Source organism: Acartia tonsa, chromosome 7 (genome assembly GCF_053477335.1).
Source record: "Acartia tonsa isolate MP-2025a chromosome 7, ASM5347733v1, whole genome shotgun sequence".
NCBI lineage: Eukaryota > Metazoa > Arthropoda > Copepoda > Calanoida > Acartiidae > Acartia > Acartia tonsa.
The window spans coordinates 46,974,069-46,999,067 of record NC_137266.1 but is presented as its reverse complement, the minus strand read 5'-3'; the positions used below and the strand labels follow the sequence as shown (position 1 = coordinate 46,999,067).

The following is a 24,999-nucleotide window of genomic DNA, read 5'->3' as shown; positions in this document are numbered from 1 at the left end:
ATGGGATCATGGAAGGAAAACGAAGTAGCGGATTTCGTCGTAATTCAGAAAAGCTTTTCTCCTATTTTTAGCCCCAGCGGGGGCTCCAACCCTGCGGGGAAATTATTAACGTTTACCTAACCTAAAATAACTTATTAAAAGCTACTGTGAAAATACGACGAAACTTGCTACTTCATTTTATTTCCATGATCCGTTAAATGTATATATGTTTTTGCTTAATTATAAAAAATTTAAGTAATTATTTTACTCTAACCGGTGACTTTAGATGCTACTAATATTAATGTGCTTATTTTACATATAAACTTATAATTTAAACTAGGACAATTAAGTCTATAAGCAGCGCAGCAATAATAAAACAATCAATTTTATGTAATTTTTTTACAATTATTTAAGCAAGAAATAACAAAAATATTTGTTTAAAATCATTCTAAATTAAAAGATATTTTGCTCTCTATTAAAAAATACTTTAAGTCTTAAAAATAAAAAAAGTCAAAAGCAATTATTTTGCTTATAAATGTGATATTTTTATTAAATTATAATCATTTTATACTTTTAAAATCATTTTTGTCGTAATTATAATTGTATACCCAATTTTGAAATAAATGTATGGATAAAAAATAAATATTTCATTTCACTCCAAAAAATCAGATATTTTATAAGCAAAAGTTAAAATTAAAAATTATCATGTTTAATTGACGTACGGACTTTATGGTAGAGGCTATAAAGCTAAAATGAACGAAAAGAGCTAACTGCTACGTACAGACCCTAATAATAGAAAAGATTCACTTTAAAAATAGTGTTCGAACTTAATAAGTAAAACATTGATTTATGAGTCTAAACGAAATTGTACATAAATTTGTTGCAAAATTTTTGCAAATATAGGATACAGTAAAAGGGCATACTTTCATTTTTAATATTTAATTATAGAGTTGCCTCGCTTACAATACTTGGCCTTGTCATCGATCAAAAAATCAGATAAATAGCATAATCAAATCATGTCAAAATGTTAAAAAATCATGTAATTTTTAAATGGACGTACGGACTTTCTATATTAACGATCATAGAGTTGGTACGCTTTCTAGATTGTACCTAATTGTTATAGGAATCATCATACAAAGTTAAAATCGGTCATACATCATTCAAAAATGTTGTCAAAAAAATAATGGACGTACGGACTTTCTGGTAACGATTATAGAGTTGCTACGCTTTCTAATACGTACCTAACTGTTATGGGGATCGTCATGCAAAGTTTGAAATCGATAGGATAATTCTAATATGACAATTTTTATAACTATATCATACAAAAAAAAATTAGACGTACGGACTTTCTGGTAATGATTATAGAGTTGCTTCTCTTTCTAAATTGTACCTAGCTACTACAGGAATCAACATGCAAAGTTTAAAATCGATAGGACACTTCTAACATGTTTAAATAAACGAATAGACCTAATTGTTCAACTAAAAAAGCTAACCAATGCGGACAGACGGACTTTTGGACGGATGGACCGTCCCTAATTATAAAATAGCTTCGCTTTCAAAAAGCAGCAAGTTTTATTCAGGATTTCATTTGAAATTATGCATTTCATAAAACTGAATGCTTATAAGGAAAAATTTTATATTATGCGCATTTTTCTCGCATTTTTCTCACTTTGACTTAAATGTATTTGAATAAGCGGAAACTAGTTTTTAGACATTTTCCTGCCTTAATAATTTTATCAGGGCCAAGAATAAATATTCGGAAAATTAAAAATTAAAAATACAAGAGCCTAAAAAAAAACACAGGACCTATTTAAATCTTAATTGAGAATTATCGGTTCTGTGATAATATCATATATTATTAAAGCATTGCATTGGGTTATCCTTATAATAAAGTAACAGGATGTTTGTCTGGGTGTAAGTACCAAAGGATCTCGCTATCTGCTGATTAGGTTCTCCTTTACAGGGTTCCGGGAACTATTTTTGGGGAGGGTTCCACCTAGAGGCCTCTACGGGCGTAGCCGCTAATATTCCATAAACTGATAATGGACAAACTAGTCCGTGTCTATTTTTCATATAGGTTTGGGAGATGGATGGTGGACCAAATAATGCCACGTCTCGCGGTCGCAGCGGTCATGCGTCATATTAGAAGGGTGACGCAATTTTCAGATCTTAGTCTTCGCTATTTGATTTACTATCTTTCTCCATAAGATAAAAGCGATGCTTGCAAGATTATTTAGTTCGCTATAATATTAAGATATTTGTTCTACAAGCGCGAAATCTGAGATCTGAAAGTTGCGCATAACCGCGTACGAACGCGTGAAACTTCATTTTATTACTAGTTATCGGTTGTTTTTAGTATTGGTTTAGGAGAGAGGGGGAGGAGGGAGGTGGGGGATAAGACGCTTTCGACATGAAGTTTCCAAAGACGCACAACATGTAGTCATAACAATTTTAATATACGAAGATGTACAATAACAAAGAACTTTAAAATTCTAAAATGACATAGAAATACATACTCTGTTTTTTATACATGATGATAACCACACAGTATCCTGAGAATATACACAAGTCTAAAAAATAAAAAAGCGGATAGATAATAAAATATTGCTTTATGAAGGACTAGCGGCTACGCCCCCTAGAGGCCTCTAGGGGCACTTGAGAAGGGGGGAGTCGAATTTGATAACCCAATTTCTTATTTTAGATTTTAAAAGAAAAAGTACATAAAAAAATATTTTGGAGGGTGGAAATTTTTTTTTGGGGGGGGGGGTTGGGTTCCCCCCAACATAATTTTTAATTTTAGTTAAAAAATGTAAAATTTTTTTTTTTTTTTTTTTGGGGGGGGGGTATTTTTCATTTTTGGGGGCATTGGGGGTGTCCCACCCCCCAAGAAAATAGTTATAAACCTTCCCGGGACTTATAAGAAGCTACCCTGTTAGGGAGAACCCGATCGGTTCAGCGGTTAGCTAGATCCTTTGAGACACACAGACAAACAGACAAACATTTTGTTACTTTAGTATAAGGATGATAACATCCATAAAAGCAAAGCTTAAATTTGTTGAAATACAGGGTGTTTTATTTAATAGGACAAAAGTATTGCTTAATATAACCCACTTGCCATTGACAGAAATTAATAATCTATATCTTAATAACTTTATTGGGTTGGGGCAATTTGTATAAGAAAAAATACTTGGCGATTTTCAACAAATTATGCCTTAAAAACCGGTTTTTCCAAAGTACCTGTTTTTGGAAGATTTTTGGATCATGACCGATTTAAAGAGTGTGCAAAAATGCGAGCATTTTTAAAAATCAAATTGTGCGGCTTGTGTTAATAGTAGAAAAATGTTACGCATACTGTGAGAATCGTCATAAACTCTAGTTTTTTGGAAATATATGCATCATATTCATGCTATTTGTAGTATAGAAGCTACGTTGGAAAATGTGAGAAAGGTTAAAAAGTTTTAAGTAAGTTGGGACATTTTACCACTTAGCTTCTAAACTATGTGTAGCACAGGACTATTTCTTAAACACCCAAAAACTAGAGTTTATGACGATTCTAACGATATGCATAAGATTTTTCTACTATTAACACAAGCAGCGCAATTTGAATTTTAAAAATATACGCATTTTTGCACACTCTTTAAATTGGTCATGATATATGCAGTACATACTAGTAAAATAACTGCGTGGCTCATGAACGATTACTTCTAGTTTTTCTCATAAGCTAGTGGATTCATATCATGTATATTATAACCTCAAATTTGTACTCTTGGTAAAGTATGTGGAGCAAAATACTTAAGTTCAGTCTAGTTTTCAGCGATCCCAGATTAGTGCATTTGGCACCCTTATTTACAGAAGGTGGTGCATTTGGAAACTGTGGTAGTGCTAAAAAAATTAAATGCACCCCTTTAAAAAGTAGTGGATTTTTGAAAATTAATGGAAAAGGTGGTGCATTTTTTTAAAAATTGACAACCATTTTAACCCTTAACGGTCGGGGGGGGGGGGGGGGCGTTGAACGCCCCCCCATCCGGTTTTTTCTATCTCATTTTCTGTGTGTGAAAGATAAAAAGCCCAAACTGCTTGACTTTTTAAGTATGGGTATGACACATAACTGAGAGTTGGAATTTTTTGAATATCTCCATCCTGGCGGGCACAGGATGCCAGCAAACCTGGCAGGGTCATCCAGGTAAAGAGCAAAAATATTGTTTAGACTAAAACAAAGCATTTTATCAAAGCAAAATACTAAAAAATCCTCTAGTAGTACATCCTTATATGAAATACAGGTGTTCAAGTCACTTTTAGGTTCCAGGTATGATCCTGCAGGTCCTGATCCTCCAGGTCTCCAGGAATCTTTAAAAGGCTCCTGTGGCCGCAATTTTTGACTTAGAGACTTCAAATTTTAAACTTAAGCTATTCTTACATGTCTACATAACGTATTAAAATTTCATTAAGATCCGCCGCCGTTTTCCCGCCGACCGCCGACTGCGGCGGCTGGCAGCTGCCAAGTACAGCTGCGGCCGCTGAAATTTATATTTGATATTTCTAATGTAAAATTTACATAAAGATAAACATTTTCTGGAAAAAAATTTTTATTCTAGCTTCAAAAATAAGAAAATTACAGCCGTTTGAAATTTTCAAGTAAAAAAAGACCTAAAAACAAAGGTTGTTAAATAAAAGGGTGAAGGAAGCGAAAATTGACTTAGACTTATAAAAGGTCGGAAATTCATTATCAAACAGGGGACTTGCACAAAAAAATTTAGCCCTCTAGCTCTAATAGGAACTGAGATAATAAGGGGGGGCGTTGAACGCCCCCCCCCCCCCGACCGATTAAGGTGCGGCAAGGGGCCCGACTGTAAAGGGTTAAAAGGCATTTTTTTTGTTTGAAACGGATTGGCTAAGTTAGGGCTGAGATCACTAGGGGCCACAAAGTAGTCCAATATAGTCCTCTCCCCTCTTTTACTCCAATTTTTCCTTTTCCTTCCCATCAAATTACTACATAGTACGTAGTTTTCATAGTTATTTATTTGTGAGATGTGATGCAATTGTTGTGCACTTTAGTTAAAAAGTTGTTGTTTTTGTATAATTTATTTCGATTTAAACATGAAACAAACTATGAATTTATGTATTTTTGAATGTTTATAATAGATGCGAATTACGAATTAAAGAATATAAATCATGTACATTTGAAGTACGAGATTTAATTTTTTTGTTTTAATAGAAACTCAAGAAAATCATTTAGAAAATAGGAATTTAGACCCATATTATTTTTAATTGTTAAAGCAGATTTTACAACACTGATTGAGAGAAACAGTTTAAAATAGTCCATCTTGATAAACATTTATCTTTACTAATTTTTAATGAGCGATCTTTGAACATTAGAATGAGCAATGAAAGTTGAAAAAATATTTCATTTTAAGCAAATATAGAGTAAGAAATATTTTTTAAAAAATTTTCTTTGAGATAAATGAATTCGAAGTTTTTTGTTGAACTATGTATGTAAGTACTAAGTATGTACAAAACATATACATATACAATTTAACAGTCATAAATTGATAAATAGAATTATGTTTTTACTTGGATTTTACTCTAGATTTTCATGTTCTATAATAAGGTGAACTCTGTAGCGGGCTAAAATAACAATCTCCTCCATCACCTCCTTTACTACACCCCCCCCCCCCTCCTTACTGGATAAACGACCCGACCATTTAAAGCGAGGGGAAATGGCAACCTAAATTTATGACATTTTTTCTCCTTTCATAATATCCACGTATATTCTACATCAATTAAAAGGATGTCAATCCTTCCACTCCCATAAAGAAGGACTGTTGGAACAAATTCGCATTATAAATCCTCTATGAAAATAAGCAAAACTGTTTGTAATACGATTTTAATAATTCTGAATTGTCAATTGTCAATTCCTTTTGAAATTGTCGCTAATTAAATATTTGTTGGCGTAGAGTTTGCGTAAAACTTGTTTATTAATGTAGCTGATGGGAAGTGGGTAAGAAGGAGAAAAACGAGGGAAGATGGCTAGAATGGAGCTCAGCTACTCTGAAATTTCTTATAATTGATATGTTTTAGCTGTCTATAGTACTCTAGCAAACTGGGGATAGTTGTCATTACTTTTGGCCTACCTATTCTTTTGACGTCAGTAAATACCCTATACCCCATCTCTTTTCCAGGAGTTTTTTTCCCCCTTCCCTCTACTATCACGTCAAGAATAGGTAGGCCAAAAGCGGTGACATCTATCCCTATTTTCCCAGGGCACTAAACACAGCTAAAATTTGTTGCTTCACATTTTTTAAACTAGATTTCAGATCTAGAAAATGTTGGTAGAACTAGGATTACTGGTTGTCACCCTGTTCCTCTGGTTATATTGGTACATCGTCAAGAACTTTGGAAAATGGGAAAAGCTGGGCATCCCATGTGTCAGTGGTTCCTTCCCATGGGGATCACATAAAGGTAATTATCATTATAGCTGTTTTTATTGCCCTAGCAAAATGGGCATAGATGTCACCGCTTTTGGCCTACATATACTATAACCAGTCTAAACCTTATAAATGATAAATCATTCTTTTTTCTAGAACTTTTAACTCAGAAGAAGCACCTTAATGATATATTTCTGGAGGATTATCAAAAATTTAAGGTAAAAGTAATTAGTTAGAATAGTCCTATCGATTTAAACCTTAAAATAATGTTCCTTTAAATCAACAAATGTTATTAAACATTATATAAAAGTAAGAGGAATTAATATGGTTCTTCTTTACATTGTAGCTTCTCATAGGTCCTGGGAAGGTTTATAACTACTGTGGGAGGGCTTCCACCAACCTCCCAAGAGAAATAAAAAAATATTTTCAAAGTGCCACTGTATGACTTACTGAACCTTTAAGGATGCTGAAACTTTTTCTTTATAAAACAAAAATTAAAAGTGAGGGGGATGGTTTGATTTTCCCATCCACCTCAAGGGCCCTTAAGGCCTCTAGGAGCGTCCCTACTAGGTGCTTTCATATTTCACCCATTGATCACAAAGCTATGCAACAATTACATAAATTCATTCTTGTTACATTTATGTAGCTGTATTTAGTGCATTAGGTAAATGGGGATGGATGTTTCAGCTTTTGGCCTGCCTATTCCATTGATGTCATAGTAAAGGGAAAGTCTAAAGAGAAAACTATGGAGGAAATAAACCCCCCTAGAAAAGAGATGGGGTATAGGGTATTTCCTGACGTCAATAGAACAGGTATGTCAAAAGCAATGACATCTATCCCCATTTTGCTACGGCACTAAAAACAGCAACTTCATTTAGGAAAAAGACTATTTTGGAATCTATCTGCTCGGTAAGCCTGTCTTGTGCATCAACTCTGTAGATCTCATCAGAGACATCACTGTCAAGCACTTCAACAACTTTGTCAACAGGTATAGTTTTGGGTCGTCTAGGGTCACTTAATTCTTAACGCTTAACACCTAATGGTCTATTTATTTTTTAGTACCGAAGCTACTCTATAATGCATGTTGTCTGTCCATCAGTCCGTTTTGTTTTGGGTTGGTGTTGCAGCTTCACGGGCTGTAACTGGATATATGTATATATTTAGTATTGAAGCTACTTTATAATTCAAATGTATGATCTTCTGTAAGTAATGAAAGATAATAAATGTGAATTTCGTAACTGCAATTCAAGATAGACTGCAGATTTTTCTGCGTCCGTTATCCAACTGGCTTTGTCTTTCAGTCTGTCTGTACTAATGCTAAAAGAGATATATATTGATATGTAAAGGCTTCATATTACCAATAAATATTTCCTGTTTAAGTCACTTTGTCTAATTGTACATCCAAGGAAAATTTTCTTAAATATCAAATTCACAGTATTTCTTAAGTTGTAGATCAAGGTCAGTCAATTCTAACTAAAATCAATAAAAATTTTGTAATTATTGTGGAGTAGTTACTTTTTGTAATACTAAAAAGGATTTGTATTGCCATTTATCTGAAAAGTATATTTCCTCCATAGCAATCAAACATGAATTTTTTTTAACTCTGAGCACCCTAAATCTTGCTGCAGTTTTTAATAATTTGTTATGATTGAATCTATGTGTATAAGAATTGCTTCAATCTATTTCCAGATGCCAAAACTATGCAGCTAGATCTTTATTTTTTCCAATATACTAATATTCCCTTCACATAATGCCACAAAACATTAAAAATTATCAGGTTTTTTAAAACCTATATTTTTTTTTGATAAGTTGTACTAAAACTGCCTTTAGATATAGATTTTATTCGTTTTAAAGGTTAGCGAAATCATAACAGACAAATAAAAAATCTTACTACTTTTAGAAATGATTCAAATTTGAATGGTGTATTGGAGGGTGGTGACATGGATCAGCTGTGGAAGAATCAGCTGACCAGCCTGGAGAATGATGATTGGAAAGATGTCAGGTAGCTAATTATGCTGATGTTACTGCTGATAAGAAAAAGAAAAAAAATATCCTTATGTAAAAGTAACAGGATGTCTGTGAGTCTGTCCGTCCATACCGGTGGGTTAAAACCAGTTCTCATCCTTACAAAAAAAACTATGTCTGGCATCATATTATATCTGGTTTTCTATGAAGATAAAAATATACAATTATAAGATTAAATCCATTTTATATCTGCGGAAAGCTGTTTATAAAACGAAACTATTATAACAAACATATTTAACTTTTACAATTTATCTATAATACAAAGTAGTTTGATGTCTGTCTGTCCGTCCATACCTCAAATAAAAAGAAATATTTTAAATTAGTGGTTGCAGCACCAGTAGGACTTAATTATTTTTAAATTACCTCTTGGGAAGACACTAGTTTATAAGAAAAGAGAAAGGGTTGGTATATTTATTTTAAAACCACAGTATCTTTAAACCTTTTAATTTTGGTTCCAAACTAGAGGTGTCCAAACTTTTCAATAAATCTACCAATGCAATGAGGTAATTTTGTTCATCATCATGTTGTTTATATATAAAAATGTAACTTCCAGTATCTTAACCCTTAATATACCTGTGTGTATTGGAACTAATGTTCCCATTGAAAGAGAAAAATAAACTAGACTGTAAGACGACATTTTGACAGGAGCACATAGTGTCGCATTGTTTATTTTTGTTTCTTTCAGAGCATCTCCGCCATCTTGAGTTCAGTTTGCGGTGTACTTTCACAGACATAAGATATGAGTTTTTTTGTTTCTTTTTTAATGTATTATGCTCAAATAAAATACTGTGTTTTATAGGTCAACATTCAGCCCAATCTTTACAAGCGGTAAAATGAAGAGTATGTACAAGTTTATGAAGGAGATAGGATCCAGACTAACCAATGAACTGGAAATAAAAGCGCAGGCCAAAACTGACTTTGAACTCAAGGTATTTTTTTATTTGTTTTTCTTATATAATTAACTTTGTATGTTCATCTGACTGTCTGTAACGTGCAGGGATCGGCAGCCGCGCGTAAGCCTCAGTGAAAGGGTCATTTTATCACTATAAAATTCAGCTGGATGTATAAAACTGCAGACAATGTTTCTTTCTAAAAAAAAAATTTCTGCTCACAAGCAGGTTTAAAACTGAGGCTTATGCGTGGCTGCGGAACCCTGGTAACGTGTTAGCGGAAATGTTATTTTCTTGACTACTATTTAAAATAGACTGTTGTTTTTTCTCTTGAAGATACCACCGTCCATCATATAACTTCCCCTAAAATAGTTATACACCTTCCCAGGACCTATGAGAAGCTACGCTGTAACAGATAACTATTTCAGTTCAATGGTTAGAGAGATCCTTTGGTACAAACATAGAGACAAACACACAGACAGACAGACAGATAGACATTCTGTCACTTTATTATAAGGATTGTCTGTCTGAGGCTTGTAAAAATAATTACAACCCTTTCCTTCCTTTATCCTAAGTGAAAATTGAACCGTTACTGATTTTCTGGTAAGCAACCCACTAGTGTTTTCATGACACAAAAGTTTTCTTTGATATCTCTAACAAATTTCCCTATTTATTTGTATTTAACACAAAAAAGGAGAAAATTTTTTTGCAGATTTTCTCAAATAGAGCTAATAAAATTTAATTTTCAATTTTTCCAGTAAGTCAAGACATCTAACTTTAAAGTTGTGCAAACCGCTTAAATGGGTATTTTCAAAAACCTGGAATTTTTTTAGCCTACCCATGACTAGGGCACACAGGAATGCATAACAAGACCGAAATACTACTGCAATGAATCTAATATTTAGGATGTATTTGGCAAGTTCAGTTTGGATACTCTGGCAAACTGTGCCTTTGGCATTGATCCTAACTCCTTTAAGGATAGTTTTAAAATTTGAGTTACTCAAGGGACATATTGTCAAAATGGGCCAATAGTAGAATACTGACAGAACATTCAAAAAATCTCATTTGTTGAAACATTTGACAGATCTTGGCACGCATAATATTTTCATTATTAGTCAGCTAAAAATTGTCACGTATCTTAGAAGTAAGGTTTTTATAGATGAATTAATTTGTATAGTAATAACCTATGCTTTAAAGGAGAACCATATCAGTTCAGTGGTAAGCAGTTTTACACAAAGACAGATAGAAAGACAGACACAGATCCTGTTACTTTTATATAAGGAAAGAAAAGAAGTATAGAAAATTTTATTAAATGCAGAAATATAGTAGAGGGAGGACATTTGATGAGTCAATATTTCAGAATTAAAACTAATGTGTACATATAGGATAAGGATAACAAATTCGTGAAAGCAGCTGCTAGAGTTTTTATTATTAACTTCTTTGACAATATCAAAACTTTCTCCAGGTATTTGTATATGTTTAGTGCCCTAGGAAAATAGGGATAGATGTCATCACTGTTGACCTACCTGTTCTATTGAAGTCATAGTAGAGGGAAAGAGAAAGGGAAGGGGGAAAGAAACCCCGTAGAAAGAGATGGGGTTGGGCAGTGATATCTATCCCCATTTTACTAGAGCACTACAGACAGCTGCAATTTATTAACATAGAGTGACCAATACACAGTGTTTCATTGTGTAATTTTAACAAATCATCAGTTGGTTTATAAATAGACATTATATTAAAATGTATTCCCTGTAAAGATGCATTTTTTAGCACATTAACATAAAAACATTTTCTGTACTACTTATCTTCTATATATATATTAATCAATCCAAAGATTAATTATGTCTAGCATCGCAATATGTCCAGTTTTATACAAATAAAAATGTTCAATCATAAGATTAAAACCAGTTTTTTAGCCCAAAGATGCCAAAGGCACTGGCTATAATTTTACATTGTATGTCCATGGAAAGCTATTTATAGTTTTTATTTTTAGGTTTATCCCAGGTGTAAAGAAAATTCACAAGTTTTTCAACTACAGCATTTTCAAGCCAAAGGAGACAAAATTTTTTATCCAGATCATCAGAGAAACTATTGAACACAGGCACAGTTTAGATTATAAGATTAATTATTTCTTGCATTGTATTATAAACAGAATTCTGTGGATATAAAATGTACTATTATAAGATTAAAACCAATTTTTTAAGCCCTGAGATGCCAAAGGCACGGGTTGAAAAAAATGGTTTTAACCTTATAATTGTACATTTTTGTATTCATATATAATATGATGCTAGAAATAGTTTTTTTTTGTATGGATGAGAACCAGTTCTAATCCACCAAATATTAATTGTTTTTGAATGAAAAGTTATTAGAATAGATTCTTATTGATGAGCAGCAATTAGGGGCCTAAACTACTTTTTTTTGTGGAGTAACTTCGGTTTCACTAGGTTTTCTTATCTGATCAAAAATAAATGGTCTGAACAAAATTTTTTTTTCTTTATTTTTTTATCTTTATCTTACTCTTCAACTATGATAAAAGGACAATTATTTAAAATGAAGTAGCTGTTTTTAGTGCCCCAGGATAATGGGGATATATATCACCACTTTTGGCTTACCTATTCTATTGACCTTATAGTAGACGGAAAGAGAAAGGGAAGGGGGAAAGAAACCCTCTAGAAAAGAGATGGATTATAGGGTATTTCCTGACATCAATAGAATTAGGTAGGCCAAAAGCAGTGACATCTATCCCCATTTAGCTAGGGCAATATAGACAGGTACAAAGTGAAATTTAAACTGAAACATAATTCAGGCGCAAAACAGGGATAAGAGTGAATGATCTCATTGACATGATGATTGATTGTATCAAGGCAGAGGGGGCTGGGGAAGAGAAAGAAGTTGACAAACTGAATGCTAATTCCAATAAAGATATTCATGCTCAGTATGAGAAGGTTAGATAGCTGTTTTAGTAAAATTTCGCGACCGTGGCTCAACATGTAGCGCATTCGCTTGTCATAGTGAAAGTGATAGGTTCAAATCTCGGCTTAACACTGCATCATAACTAAAGAGTTTAAAATTGGTTCTTACTGCTACTATGTCAGGTGAGCGATATTAATAATTAGAATAGGGGGAATGCATTGGCCAAAAATGGGCGCATCTCATTTCCATGCACAGTTAGGACATCTCTTACTTACTTATTTACTTGTATGTGTTTTCTTCGGTAAGCTCGTAAAGCCATGATGAAGAATTCAGTCTCTGCTGGTTAATTATTTCTCGCTCATCTACTGAACTAGTCTTTTTTTAAATTTTGTCACTTGTCTGATACTATTTATGTCACTTGGTAATGAGTTCCAAATATCTGCCGTTCTCACTGTGAAAAAGTTTTTTCTAATTTCTAGGTTAGATCTCTCTTTTATTATGTTTAAAGAGTCTGTTTGCGATCTTGTAACTGTTCTTTCTGGGTTCACTTCCGGGTGTCTATAATTACACTTCACATGTCCAATATTTGTGATTAACTTGTGCATCTGAATAAGATCGAATATAAGTCTCCTTTTTTCTAGACTCCAAAGACCAAGCTCTTTCAGTTTTTCAACATAATCTTTACCTTAAAGTCCAGAAATCATTTTGACAGCTTTAACTTGTACTTCTTCTAAAACAGATATATCATTGACCTGCCAGGGGGACCAGGCTACACTTGAGAATTCCATGTGTGGGCGGACATATTGTTTATACAACCTCAAGAACACTACTTTGTCTCTGTAATGAAAACATCGAGAAATTTGGCCAAGGACAACTCTTGCTCTGTTTGCAGCTTGACAATGCTTTGATGGTTTTAGATCAAATGATATTTTAACGCCAATGTCTCTCTCATATTCATCTTCTTCCAATTCTTCTCCATTTATAAAATATTTAGTTTTGGGGTTGTTTCTTCCAAAATGCATAACTTTACATTTTTTAATGTTAAAAGCCATAGACCACTTTTCACTCCATTCATAAAGTTTATTTAATCTATCTTGAAGTTCCTGGGTATTTTTTTGATTTTTAATACATTTACCAGCCTTTGTGTCATCAGCGAACTTTTTGATCAAATCAATAATCAATTTAACACAATCATCCAGGTCATTTATAAAAATGACAAATAACAATGGTCCCAGAACTGATCCTTGTGGTACACCTGAGCCTACCTCTGTTTCTTTTGAATTAGCGCCATTAACACAGACCCATTGTGATCGATTTGTTAACCAGTCTGTTATCCAGCTTAACAACTTACCACGTATGCCATGAGCTTTGAGTTTCAGTGCCAACTTGGAGTGAGAAATTTTGTCAAAAGCTTTGCTGAAGTCCAGATAAATGACATCTACTGGGTCCCCTTGGTCTATACATTTTGTGATAAAATCCATGAATTCAAGCAAATTAGTTTGACAGGACCTGTTCTTTGTAAATCCATGTTGAGAAGTGTTGATAAGTTTGTTTCTTATAAGATGTTCAGTTATTTTATCTCTGATGATACTTTCCAGCAGTTTACAGGCCACACTTGTTAACGAAACTGGTGTATAGTTTGAAGCCTTGCCTTTTGATCCTTTTTTGAAAATAGGTATCACCTTTGCCTTTTTCCATTCTGTGGGAACACATCCTTTACTGAGAGATTCCTGAAAAAGGATTTGTAGAGGTATACTTATCACAAATTTAAGTTTAATCAACAAGGTTGTTGATATTCCATCTGGTCCAGGAGCTTTACCAGGTTTCAGTTTGTCAATTTTATCTTCTATATCCTGTTTAGTTATTATCAGATCCTCAATAGGAGAATCAAACACTAGATCCTCAATATTATTGACATTAACATTATCTTTACTGAAAACGCTGCTAAAATGTTCATTCAAAATATCAGCCATCTTTTTTCCATCACTAGTCACTGTGTTGTGTTCATCTAAAAGTGGACCAATACCAGTCTGCTTGCCGAGCCTAGACTTGACATATTTATTAAAGCTATTTTTACCTTCTTTTCCATTTTGTTTAGATATTCGAACTTCAACTTTTTTCTTGGCATTTCTAATAGCTTTTTTGGTCACTTTCTCAGCATCTTTATAGTTTTTAGTATCACTTTCACTTTTTGTCAATTTCATTTTCTTGTACAATCTGGATTTTTTTCGTAGCATTCTTTTTATATAATTGTTCATCCATATAGGTTTAGAATTATCACTTGTTGTAGTTATTAAGGGCACATGTTTATAGATCACTGTGTTTAACTTTTGTTTAAAATTCGCCCAATTTAAATTCACGTCATCATTGCTTAAAAGGTTAGGCCAATCAACATTTGCAATTTCATCTTTTAATTAAAACATGTTCTAATTAAAATCATAACATGATCACTATTGGACAGAGGTCCCAGATTTTCGGCATTTAAAACACAGTCATTATTGCAGAGTACTAGGTCTAGGATATTATTTTTATTGTGTTTAGGAAAGTCAACGTATTGACTAAAATTATTGTCAATACAAGAGTTCAAAAAATCACTGCTAAAAGCATCACTTGTTAAATTGTTCCAGTCTATTTTAGGAAAATATATATCACCAATAATCAACGAGTCTTTTGGTGCATTTTTAATCAGGTTACATAACATTTCATTGTTAGCTTTGCTACTACTTGGAGGTCTGTAAATAAGAAAAATGTTCATATCACAAAGTGAAGTCGATATTTTAAAATGAGCATACTGGTTAAAATCACTAAGGTTGTCAATAGATAAAACTGCTAGTCCATTTTTAGCATAAACTAAAATTCCTCCTCCAATTCCATTTGTAGTATCAGTTCGGTCTTTTCTTAAATCCGAAATTAAATCATAACCAATAACTTTAAGAACATTATCACTTATAGTTTTGTTACACCAACTTTCTGTTATTAAAATAATATCAGGTTTAAAATTGTGAGCTGTAGCCTCTAAATCTGGAAGCTTACTAAGAATACTCTGGGCGTTGGTATAGAGTACTGTACGCCCTCCACATTTTACTCCTTGTCCGTCTCCACCTGGTCCTCCTCCTCCTCCTCTGTCTCCGTTCTGTTGTTCATCTCCTCTCCTCTCACTCCTCTCATTCTTTTTTTCTCTTATTGTCTTTTCTGGAGTTCTGGCTCTTTTCATTGAAACACTTCTCTCCATATGTGTTTTTTGACTGGTTCCTCTCGATCCCCTGCCTCTGCTCCTTCCCCTTGTCCGTCCTGTTTCTTGACTAGGATCATTCTTTTCTGTCCTTTCGGACCCACTAGCTTCCATTCCGAGTTTAAAGAAACCTCAGGATCAAGTTCAAGGTTTCTTTTTGTTACCTCCTTGGATAGGTCGTCCTCCTCTTTCCTCTGCTGTTTGGTAAGATCCGGAACAATATTTACTTCATAATAATCAGCTGAATCCTTTAATCTTTTAGCATGAGACAGAATATTTTCCTTCGTTGTTATTGCTTTAACACCAAGTTGTACAGGACGAATTTTGCCATCATCTGTTTTTTTCTCCCAGTCTTCTTATAAATTTAATATCATCCTTGCCAAAAGTAACAGATATCTCCTCCATAATCTCCATAATACAATCAATATCATACTGTTTCCTGTCCAATCCAGATCCAGCTTCAGATGATTCAAGCAGGTTGTGTATAATAAGATTACATTTCTTCTCTTCTCGTTCTCTAATTTCACTAAAAATTGTTTGCTGTGTTGTCTCCACATTTTTAGCAATCATATCCTCGTTCTTATTACTTTTTTCTTTCACTATTTTAACCTCCTCAGCCAGGGCATCTTGCGAAGTTTTGTTATCAGTGACATCCTTTCTAAGTTGTGTAAGATCTTTATTCAATTGTTTGATCTTTTTATCAAAAATTACACCAACTTTTTTGCAATGATCAGGACAGGGAATTTCCTTCTCTTGTTTCTTCTATCAAGTATTTCAGCAGATCTTTACTGATATTAGAACATTCTGGATGTGTGTATTCTTCACACACATGGCAGGGTACACACACAGTTCTCTTCAATGGCTGTTTGCAGGCTAGGCAGGTGTATTTTTTATTTCCCGACATCTTGACACGGCTAGTTTTGCTTGGTTCACTCCACAGACAATATTACATACAATAAAACAATATATTCAACTCTCCCCCTACCCTACCGAGATGTGGTACGTACGGGGGGGCCCTCGCGGAACCTGTGAGAGAGAATATATAAACAATCACAATTAAATTACAAGACAATACAGAGCTTGGGTGTCTTTTTTTTTCTTATCTTTTTTTAACTAAAAACTTTTTTTTGAAAAATACCTTATCTTTTTTTTGGATGTTAGGTTTACTTTTTTTTAGAACCTTTTATTTTTTTTTTGTAGGTTTATTTTTTTTTAGAACCTTTTTTTCTTTTTCTTTAGTTTTTTTTTGTTTTTTTTGATAGGTATTAATAAAGCTAGGTATCTTTTCTTTTCTTTCTTTACATTAGGTATTATAAATATATTAAGACAATCTTTTTTTGCTACAATTAGCAAACTCTGTATTATCAGGGTTAAGGTGTTAGCAACAGGAACAAATATCCTGCAATGGTTATTTAATTGTTAGTGTGTTAGGTTATATTCAAACAGTGACATAAATTATAATTTCCGATATATCATTTCACAATATATTCTTCATTATAACTTTCCTGGGTATTATAGTAGTACAGGAGGGTTATTTATTACGCCTCAACTGTTTCTCCAATTCTCAACAGCACATTTTTCCGGCACCCGCCGGGGAAGACATTTTTATATGAAAAATCTCTTAGTGAAGTGAATCAAGCAAATCTAGCCCGGTCAGACAAAGGAAATACCCTATACCCCATCTCTATTCCAGAGGATTTCTTTCCTCCTTCCCTTTCTCTTTCCCTCTACCATGACACCAATAGAATAGGTAGGGCAAAAGCGGTGGCATCTATCCCCATTTAACTAAGGCGCTAAAAATCTACATGTCAGATTTGTTTATTTGATGCAGGATATGCAGTTCACTCATCATGTAAAGCAGAGACAATTTGATGAAGATATCATCGTGGCAACATCTCTTGCTCTTCTCGTTGCTGGCTATGACACTACAGGTATAATTTAAGTTCAAGGTAGCTGTGTTTAGTGCCCTAGGAAAATGGGGATAGATGTCACAACTTTTGGCATACATATTCTATTGACGTCATAGTAGATGAAAAGAGAAAGGGAAGGGGAAAAGAAATCCTCTAGAAAAGAGATGGGGTATAGGGTATATTCCTGTTGTCAATAGAATAGGTAGGCCAAAAGCTGTTACATTTATCCCCATTTTCCTAGGGCACTAAACAAAGCTAGCTACCTACAGATATAATTTCTGTTCAAGAAACGGATCATGGAAAGAAAAAGTAGGGGATTTCGTCGTATTTTTACAGTATATTTTTTCCAATTTTCAGCCCCTGTGAGGGTCTCGAACCCTGAGGGGCAAATTTCCTAATTTCGTTTTCAGTTCAAATATCCGTAGTACTTCAAATAAATCAAACAATTTTAAAGATTTTATAGAGGACACTAAAATACAATACTTTAATTTTTCATGTTTATGTGTTCAAGAGACATGGAAAATATAAAAACAAAATTTAGTCTGTCTAAATAATTATAATCTAATCTCAAAAGGTGGAAAGAAAAGAGGGGAGGGAATTTGGTTATTTATCTATCAAATGTAAAAAATAAAAAATTAATAAAAAAATTATCGTGCTTTAATGACAATTTTGAATTTTTCAAGAAATATGTTTAGGACAATAGCAATAAACAATTTGTTTCTGATTGGTTTAGCACAACCCTAACATCTATTAAAATTATGAATGCAGAAGAAATTATTAATCAGCTTTGATATAAAAACCTTCTCCAACTAATGATTTTTCAAATTTATTAATCTTTCATTCTTTTTAACCAGTTATTACTTTACCTAGCAGAATTACACCAACAAGTGCCACTTTGATTGATAATATTTTCACAAATAAAATGATGGATAATTACAATGCTGGACTTATTTCCTCAAGCCTATCTGACCATTAAGATATATAAGTTTTCCGGAATTTTAAAGTTAGGGGGAGATTTGAAATCTGCATCAAATTTTGAGGATTTTTTATAAAATTCGTTTTTTCTATAATTCTTTATCTAAAAGCGGAAATGCAATTTAAGTTAATTGATTTTGGCATCTGTTATTGGTGGATTTAAAAAATCTGCGCTCTGATTGGATGGCGTACATCATTCAACCAATTAGAGCGCAGGTAATTTAAAATCCATCTATCCTATTGGTTAAAATTAATTACATTAAAATGCATTTCCGCTTTCAGATAAAGAATTATTCAAAAAACGAATTTTATAAAAAAAATCCTAAAAATTTGATGCAGATTTCAAATCTCCCCCTAACATTAAAATTCCGGAAAACTTATATATCTTACTGACCATCTCACAATAATTTACTTTAATGTAAATAATCTTAATAAAAACAAAGATTCTTTTTAAACCTACACCAACCTACACCGTCTTTCACCCATATTTAGTCTAGGCATGGCCCTTTCCTTCCTTGGCTATGAGTTGGGTAAAAATCCTGAAGTACAACAGAAGCTTCAAGATGAGATTGATCAGGCTTTTGATGAAAATGGAGGAGAAATGCCAGACTACGCCACCATTCAAGGCAGGATTGCCAAAATTTTATATAGTTACTAATTCATAATTGAACAATTGTCTAATAGTTACTAATTGGGAAAAGGGAATGTAATTCTGACAAACAATTCTAAGTGAAAAGTTCCCCACAACTCCCTCCACTTTCCCCCCCCCCCCTTTCTTACCCACTTCCCTTCAGTTACACAAAAGTAACAAGCTTTACGCCAACTCTACGCCAACAAAATATTTAATTTTCAGCAATCTCAAATGGAATTAAATTAATTGGCTAAATAGCAGCCTCGATTGGACTTATTACTTATTTACTTTTTTGGAGAAAACCGGTTCTCATCCATACTAAAAAAAATTATTTTAAGCATCTTATCATATCCAGTATCTTGGGGCTAAAAAAACTGGTTTTCATCTTATAATTGTAAATTTTATATCCGCGGAAAGCTGTTTAAAATAAGAAATAACTATTATGTATTAAATCTATAGATAAGTAAGAATAAAAATAATTCAGTCTCTTATTTACATTTGTGATCTAATTTGGCAACCCTAATTCTACACAGAGCTTCCCTATCTGGACAGCTGCATTCATGAATCATTACGATTGCACACTCCTGCTGGAAACATTTTTAGGAAAGTGTAACTTTTCAACATAACATAGCAATTTTTTATCCTATTAGGTGTTTTTTCAATTTTTCAAAAAAATACAAATAGAAATATTATCTTGAACATTGAATGGATAAATTTTCATGCTTTTTTGTCTCATATGTAGCTGTCTATAGTGACGGCCCTAGGAAAATGGGGATAGATGTCACTGCTTTTGGCCTACCTACTCTATTGACATCATGAAATACCCTGTACCCCATCTCTTTTCTAGGGGGTTTCTTTCCCCCTTCCCTTTCTCTTTCCCTCTACTATGACGACAATAGAATAGGTAGGCCAAAAACTGTGACATCTATCCCAATTTTCCTGGGGCACTAAACACAGCTTGCTACATCATCCAAAAAAGTTGCATTTCTTTGCAGAGCATGCAATGCTGACTTCAAGCTTCCAGGTACAGACTATTGGGTGAGGAAAAATGACCTGCTCTCACTGTCCGCCATTGGCATCCACTATGATGAGCGCTACTACCCCAACCCTAGCCAATTCAATCCTGACAATTTCTCCAAAGAGGCCCGCCAATCACGCAGCCCCTACACTTTCCTAGGATTTGGACAAGGTCCCCGAGCTTGCATAGGCATGAGGTTTGCTCTGCTGGAGGCTAAAGTTGCCATCGCAATGGTGTTGCGCAAGTTCAATTTTCTGCCCAGCAACAGGAATCCTGAGAAGCTGGAACTTGAACCGACAAGCCAGTTGGGATATATTAAGAATGGTTTATATTCTAACATTGAATTAAGAGCATGAATTATTCAAAACTAACCAGTGTTTCTTATTTTATGAAGTAGTGTGGATTTTTGTCTGTAACTTAAGATTTTGATAACTACTAAACCGATTGGGTTCTTCATTTCTGGATAGCTTCACATAAGTTCTTGTGTGGTTTTAGGGGGGGTAAAAAACATTCAAAATAAAAAAAATATTTCTAAGAGGATAATACCCTTTTTCTTTGCTTAAAGATTACATTTACTTGGTGTGCACGTAAAGCCTATAAAAATCAACAAAAGCTAAAATACAAAAGTTAACAATATCAATAATGAAGAATATTTATTCCTCGCATTTCCGTTTTCGTGGATATTAAAATGTAGGATTCATTTTTAATATTTCAATTTTTATTTAATATTCGTGAAAAAGTGTCTGTAATTCGATGCTCTACCGGTTCTAATCCATCGGATATTAATCAGTCTCGAAGCTATACGGAAGAAAATTTATTTCTTTATGAATTAACTCTTCCAGTATGCCTTTGAAACCGATTAATATCCGCTGGATAAGAACCGGTTCTAAGTCATACTAAAAAATCATGTATAGCATCTTCTTAAGTATAATTTTCTACAAATATCAAAATAAAAATCATAAAATTTAAACCAATTTTGTTCGATCCCTCGGGACTAACATAACTAGTGGTATAATTATTTTATTTTCATATCTGCGGAGAGCATAATTGGTGGTAATGTATGGCTAGCTACCGTTTATCGGAGGGTGGAGCAACCCCATTATTCAAGTAGATTGGTTTTACAGCGGGGTGTAACTTCCTAGGAGAGGGGGAGCATTTTTACAAAAGAAATATTTTTATGTGTTGGTCTTTGTCATTTCAAAGACATCGAAATTAGGAACTAAACATTGTTAATAATCGGAGTAATGCTATGTCTTCCTTACTGGTGAACTTTGCTTCATATTTATTTAAACTAAAGTGATCATTAAAAAGTTGGTTGTCTGTGAATCTACAACTTAAGAAAGTTTTAATGCCCTACTTACTTAAAGTAAAATAAACTAGTAGTTCTATCAAAAAGTGTATTATTTTTTTACTTTTTACAATTAAAGCATGCTTTTATACATGCAGAAAACATACACAGAAAAATACATTTTTCTTATTTAATAATCATCTTAGAATTTTAGTTGATGGAATATACATTTTCTTCAGGTCGTTGGCTGAACTTTTAGTGAATATTGATTGGGTGGTTGGCTAAATTGAGTGTCCAAACGTTTTAACCACTAATTGTAACCTACAGAAGGCGCAATTTTGTGTATTATCATTGTAGATGTACATCAATTCATTGGCAATTTTCTTGTTCCTAAGATATTATACTATTATTTGACGTAATTTTCCTTGTTTTTCGAATAAAATACCCTGTTTGAGAGAGAAAACTTGTAACTGTGCGGATATCAAATGGCACACACACCAAAAAAATAAACGGGTTAAGTGGCGGGGAGGGGTCAATAGAAGATTAATTAAGCTTCCAATGCTTCCAATTGTAGAAGATGCTTTAAATACCTCAAATTTTATTGATGATTGAAAAAAAGCTGAATGGAATAAAAAAAGCAAGAGAAACAGCCATAAAGATAAATTAAAAGACTAAGAGAGAGAGAGAAAGAAAGAAGGTGAGATATATAAATAGATAGATAGAAGAAGAGAGAGAGATAGATAGAAGAAGGGAGAGAGAGAGAGAGAGAAAGGGAAAGAGAGAGTGACAAAGAAAGGGATAAAGAGAGAGACAGAGAGAGAGAGAGAGAGAGAGAGAAAGATGAAAATAAATTAAAGCTCTCATTTTTCTCCATTGTTTTTTTCTTTAACTCAAAATCAGATTATTCAAACTTGCATTTACTTAATTATACTATCTATCAGTAAATTTTTTTCTAAAGATCTATATCTGACCATAAGAAAGCTTGGTTGAAAAATATATTGCTCTAAAACCAGCCGATTCAGAGCTAGATCTAAAGTATAAAAGCAAAAGTCAAACCAGCTTTTAGTAAAGTCTATTTTAGATGGGTTTTAAAATCTGATTACATATTCAGGATTTAAAACATTACATACAATAACAAGAAAGTTAAGTTGCGAAGTTTGGAGGGAGAGAAATTGAGAATTTATAATAGATAGATAGTAGCAAAAGACTCAGAGATATGACAATCTATATATAAAAGTTTGGTAGTTTTGGATACTAAAAAGAGTAGGTGGGAAAGTGTAAAAACACGAAGATAAAAAGTTATTTATCGCATAATATTGTAGACAACTTTCCGTGGATATTAAAATGAAAAATTATATGATTAAAACCAGTTTTGGTTTAATTTAATATTCATAGAAAACTGGCTATAATACGATATGATACATTATTTTTCAGTATAGCTTAGAACCGGTTCTGATCCAACAGATAAAATGTGATAAGTCTTTTTGGAAGGGTTTGCTATTTAGAGCTTTTAACGCTTTAGGAGATGCAACGCATACCAAAAAAACGTAAAGATACTTTTGTTTGTTCTTTAGAAAGCCTTTTTTGTTAACTTGAAATTGTTGAAGCTTAGAAATTTGACGCTTTTTATGGCACCGACTTTTCGAAGCAAAGCTTTTCTATAGTTAGTTTGATTGTTTTTACAATGATTAATCTACTAGAATTCTTTTAGGTTTACACATTCTTAGTATGGGCTTCAAATAGATTAATATCTGCTGGATTAGGAACCGGTTCTCAGCAATAATAAAAAATCATGTAAACTTCGTATTATAGGCAATATTCCACGAATATACAAATATAATATCATAAAATTAACACCAGTTTTGTTAAGCTTCTGACAAAACTGGTGTTAAACATGTATTTTTTTCATTTCAATATCTGCGAAAAGCTGTCTATAATACGATGCCATAAATAACTATCAACCTATTCTTTTAGATTTGAATAATTTATGTCATCCTTGTTTCCGTTGGCTTTGATAATAATCTATTTTGATTCATGTTAAGTTTTTCAATTTTAATTACTGTGTTTGTCATTCTATCTTCTAAACGAATTCTAAATAAGCCTAAATTTTGAATGAAGATTTATATAGGTTATGGGGAGGTTTTAGGATTCTTCTGAACCATATTTATGAATAATTCAAAGTAGCACGATGTCTATCCGTATGTTTGTCCATCTGTCTGTCCGTTTGTTTGTCTGCCCTTCTGTCTGTCTGTCTGTTTGTTTGTCTCACTGTCTATCTATCTGTCTATCCATCTATCTATCCATTTGTCTATCCATCTGTCTATCCATCTATCTATCTATCTATCCATTTGTCTATTTATCTGTCTAACCAATTGTCTATCCATCTGTCTATACATCTATCTATCCATTTGTCTATCCATCTGTCTAACCAATTGTCTATCCATCTGTCTGTCTATCCAACTATCTATCCATTTGTCTATCCATCTGTCTATCCATTTGTCTATTCATCTATATATCCATCTATCTATCCATTTGTCTATCCATCTGTTTAACCAATTGTCTATCCATCTGTCTATCCATTTGTCTATCCATTTGTCTATCCATTTGTCTATCCATCTGTCTATCCATTTGTCTATCCATTTGTCTATCCATTTGTCTATCCATTTGTCTATCCATTTGTATATCCATATGCCTGTCCATCTATATGTCCGTCTGTCTGTCTGTCCGTCAGCCTGTCTGAAGCTTAAGATCTCCGTAACTGCTAAACCGATAAGGTTGTACTTCTTAGATAATATACCTTCTATTCCATAACATCTCTAAAACTTCTAGGTAAGCCTTATATTGGTCCTATGCATATTCCAAGACTACCTACATTAATCACTTATTTCTAAAAATGAATTTAAGAGGCCATTGGCAACCAAAGTAACTTGGTATTTGTATTTTTTTTATGTGTGTTCACTAAAATCTTAAGACCTGCAAGTCCGATAGTTGTTAATTTTCCGATTGGCATATACAGGGTGCGCCACATATCCTCAGACTTTTTCTAAATTTTAAACAAATAAACAAAAAATAAAAGATTTTAGTAAATTTTAAAAACTGGGAAGCAAACTAGGTATATGACTATTAAATCGTTGATTAAAATCGCCGCCAGCATCAATCACCGCCTTTACACGCCTCCTCAACCGCCGGCAGGCCCAGGTCAAAAGATGTCCAAGATGGCGAAGTTCTCCTTGATAGTGGCAATGAGGGAGGTCTTTGTGGCATGGGCACGTCTATTGGTGCATGCTTCAAAGTAGCCCTAGGCCCAAAAGTCCATTGAATTAAAGTGGGCTGCTGGGAGGCCCCATTTCCTTAGGAATGTGAGTAACCGCAGGATCCTAATTCATCCAACTTTCAAGCTACCATTTGACACGGAGGCCTTTATTTAGACCACAGTTGAGCTAGAACGACGTTCTATACCTTTTTAGAAATGGCATGAAGATTCAAATAGGGTTGTAAGCGCAATCTATAGTCTAAAATGAGTTTTTAAGTTCCATATGGGTCTCTAAAGTCGAGAACCGAGAAATTTTCAAGATTTTACACGATTTTGACGTTTTTGACATCTCTAAATCTGTCACGTTTCACTTTGCCCGAGTACTACAGCCAAGCCATTTTAGTTAGAGAGAGCTCTAGTCTTTTCTAGTATCTTACTTATGTATCTAACAGTATCCCCA

General features: G+C 33.4%; 3 protein-coding genes across 3 annotated transcripts in view; all 3 read left to right on the top strand.

Annotated features, from left to right (window-relative positions):
* Positions 1–20,369, top strand: part of LOC145323870 (putative cytochrome P450 6d4) — a 101,140-nt gene extending 80,771 nt beyond the window's left edge. Inside the window, exon 14 of the mRNA XM_080166457.1 lies at positions 20,005–20,369. Coding sequence (XP_080022583.1) covers positions 20,005–20,354 — 350 coding nt within the window. The 3' untranslated portion in view covers positions 20,355–20,369. The remainder of the gene's footprint in view (positions 1–20,004) is intronic.
* Positions 4,844–10,354, top strand: LOC145323871 (cytochrome P450 6j1-like). Its single transcript, XM_080166458.1, has 6 exons — positions 4,844–6,438; positions 6,561–6,622; positions 7,283–7,392; positions 8,305–8,406; positions 9,229–9,358; positions 10,225–10,354. Exons 1-6 carry the CDS (start codon positions 6,303–6,305, stop codon positions 10,312–10,314), a joined length of 630 nt encoding a protein of 209 aa, XP_080022584.1. The 5' UTR covers positions 4,844–6,302; the 3' UTR covers positions 10,315–10,354.
* Positions 10,659–19,619, top strand: LOC145323872 (cytochrome P450 3A12-like). The gene is made up of 6 exons (XM_080166459.1): positions 10,659–10,784; positions 11,313–11,420; positions 12,126–12,264; positions 17,296–17,395; positions 18,847–18,975; positions 19,514–19,619. Exons 3-6 carry the CDS (start codon positions 12,163–12,165, stop codon positions 19,591–19,593), a joined length of 411 nt encoding a protein of 136 aa, XP_080022585.1. The 5' UTR covers positions 10,659–10,784; positions 11,313–11,420; positions 12,126–12,162; the 3' UTR covers positions 19,594–19,619.
* Positions 20,370–24,999: the final 4,630 nt, after the last annotated feature.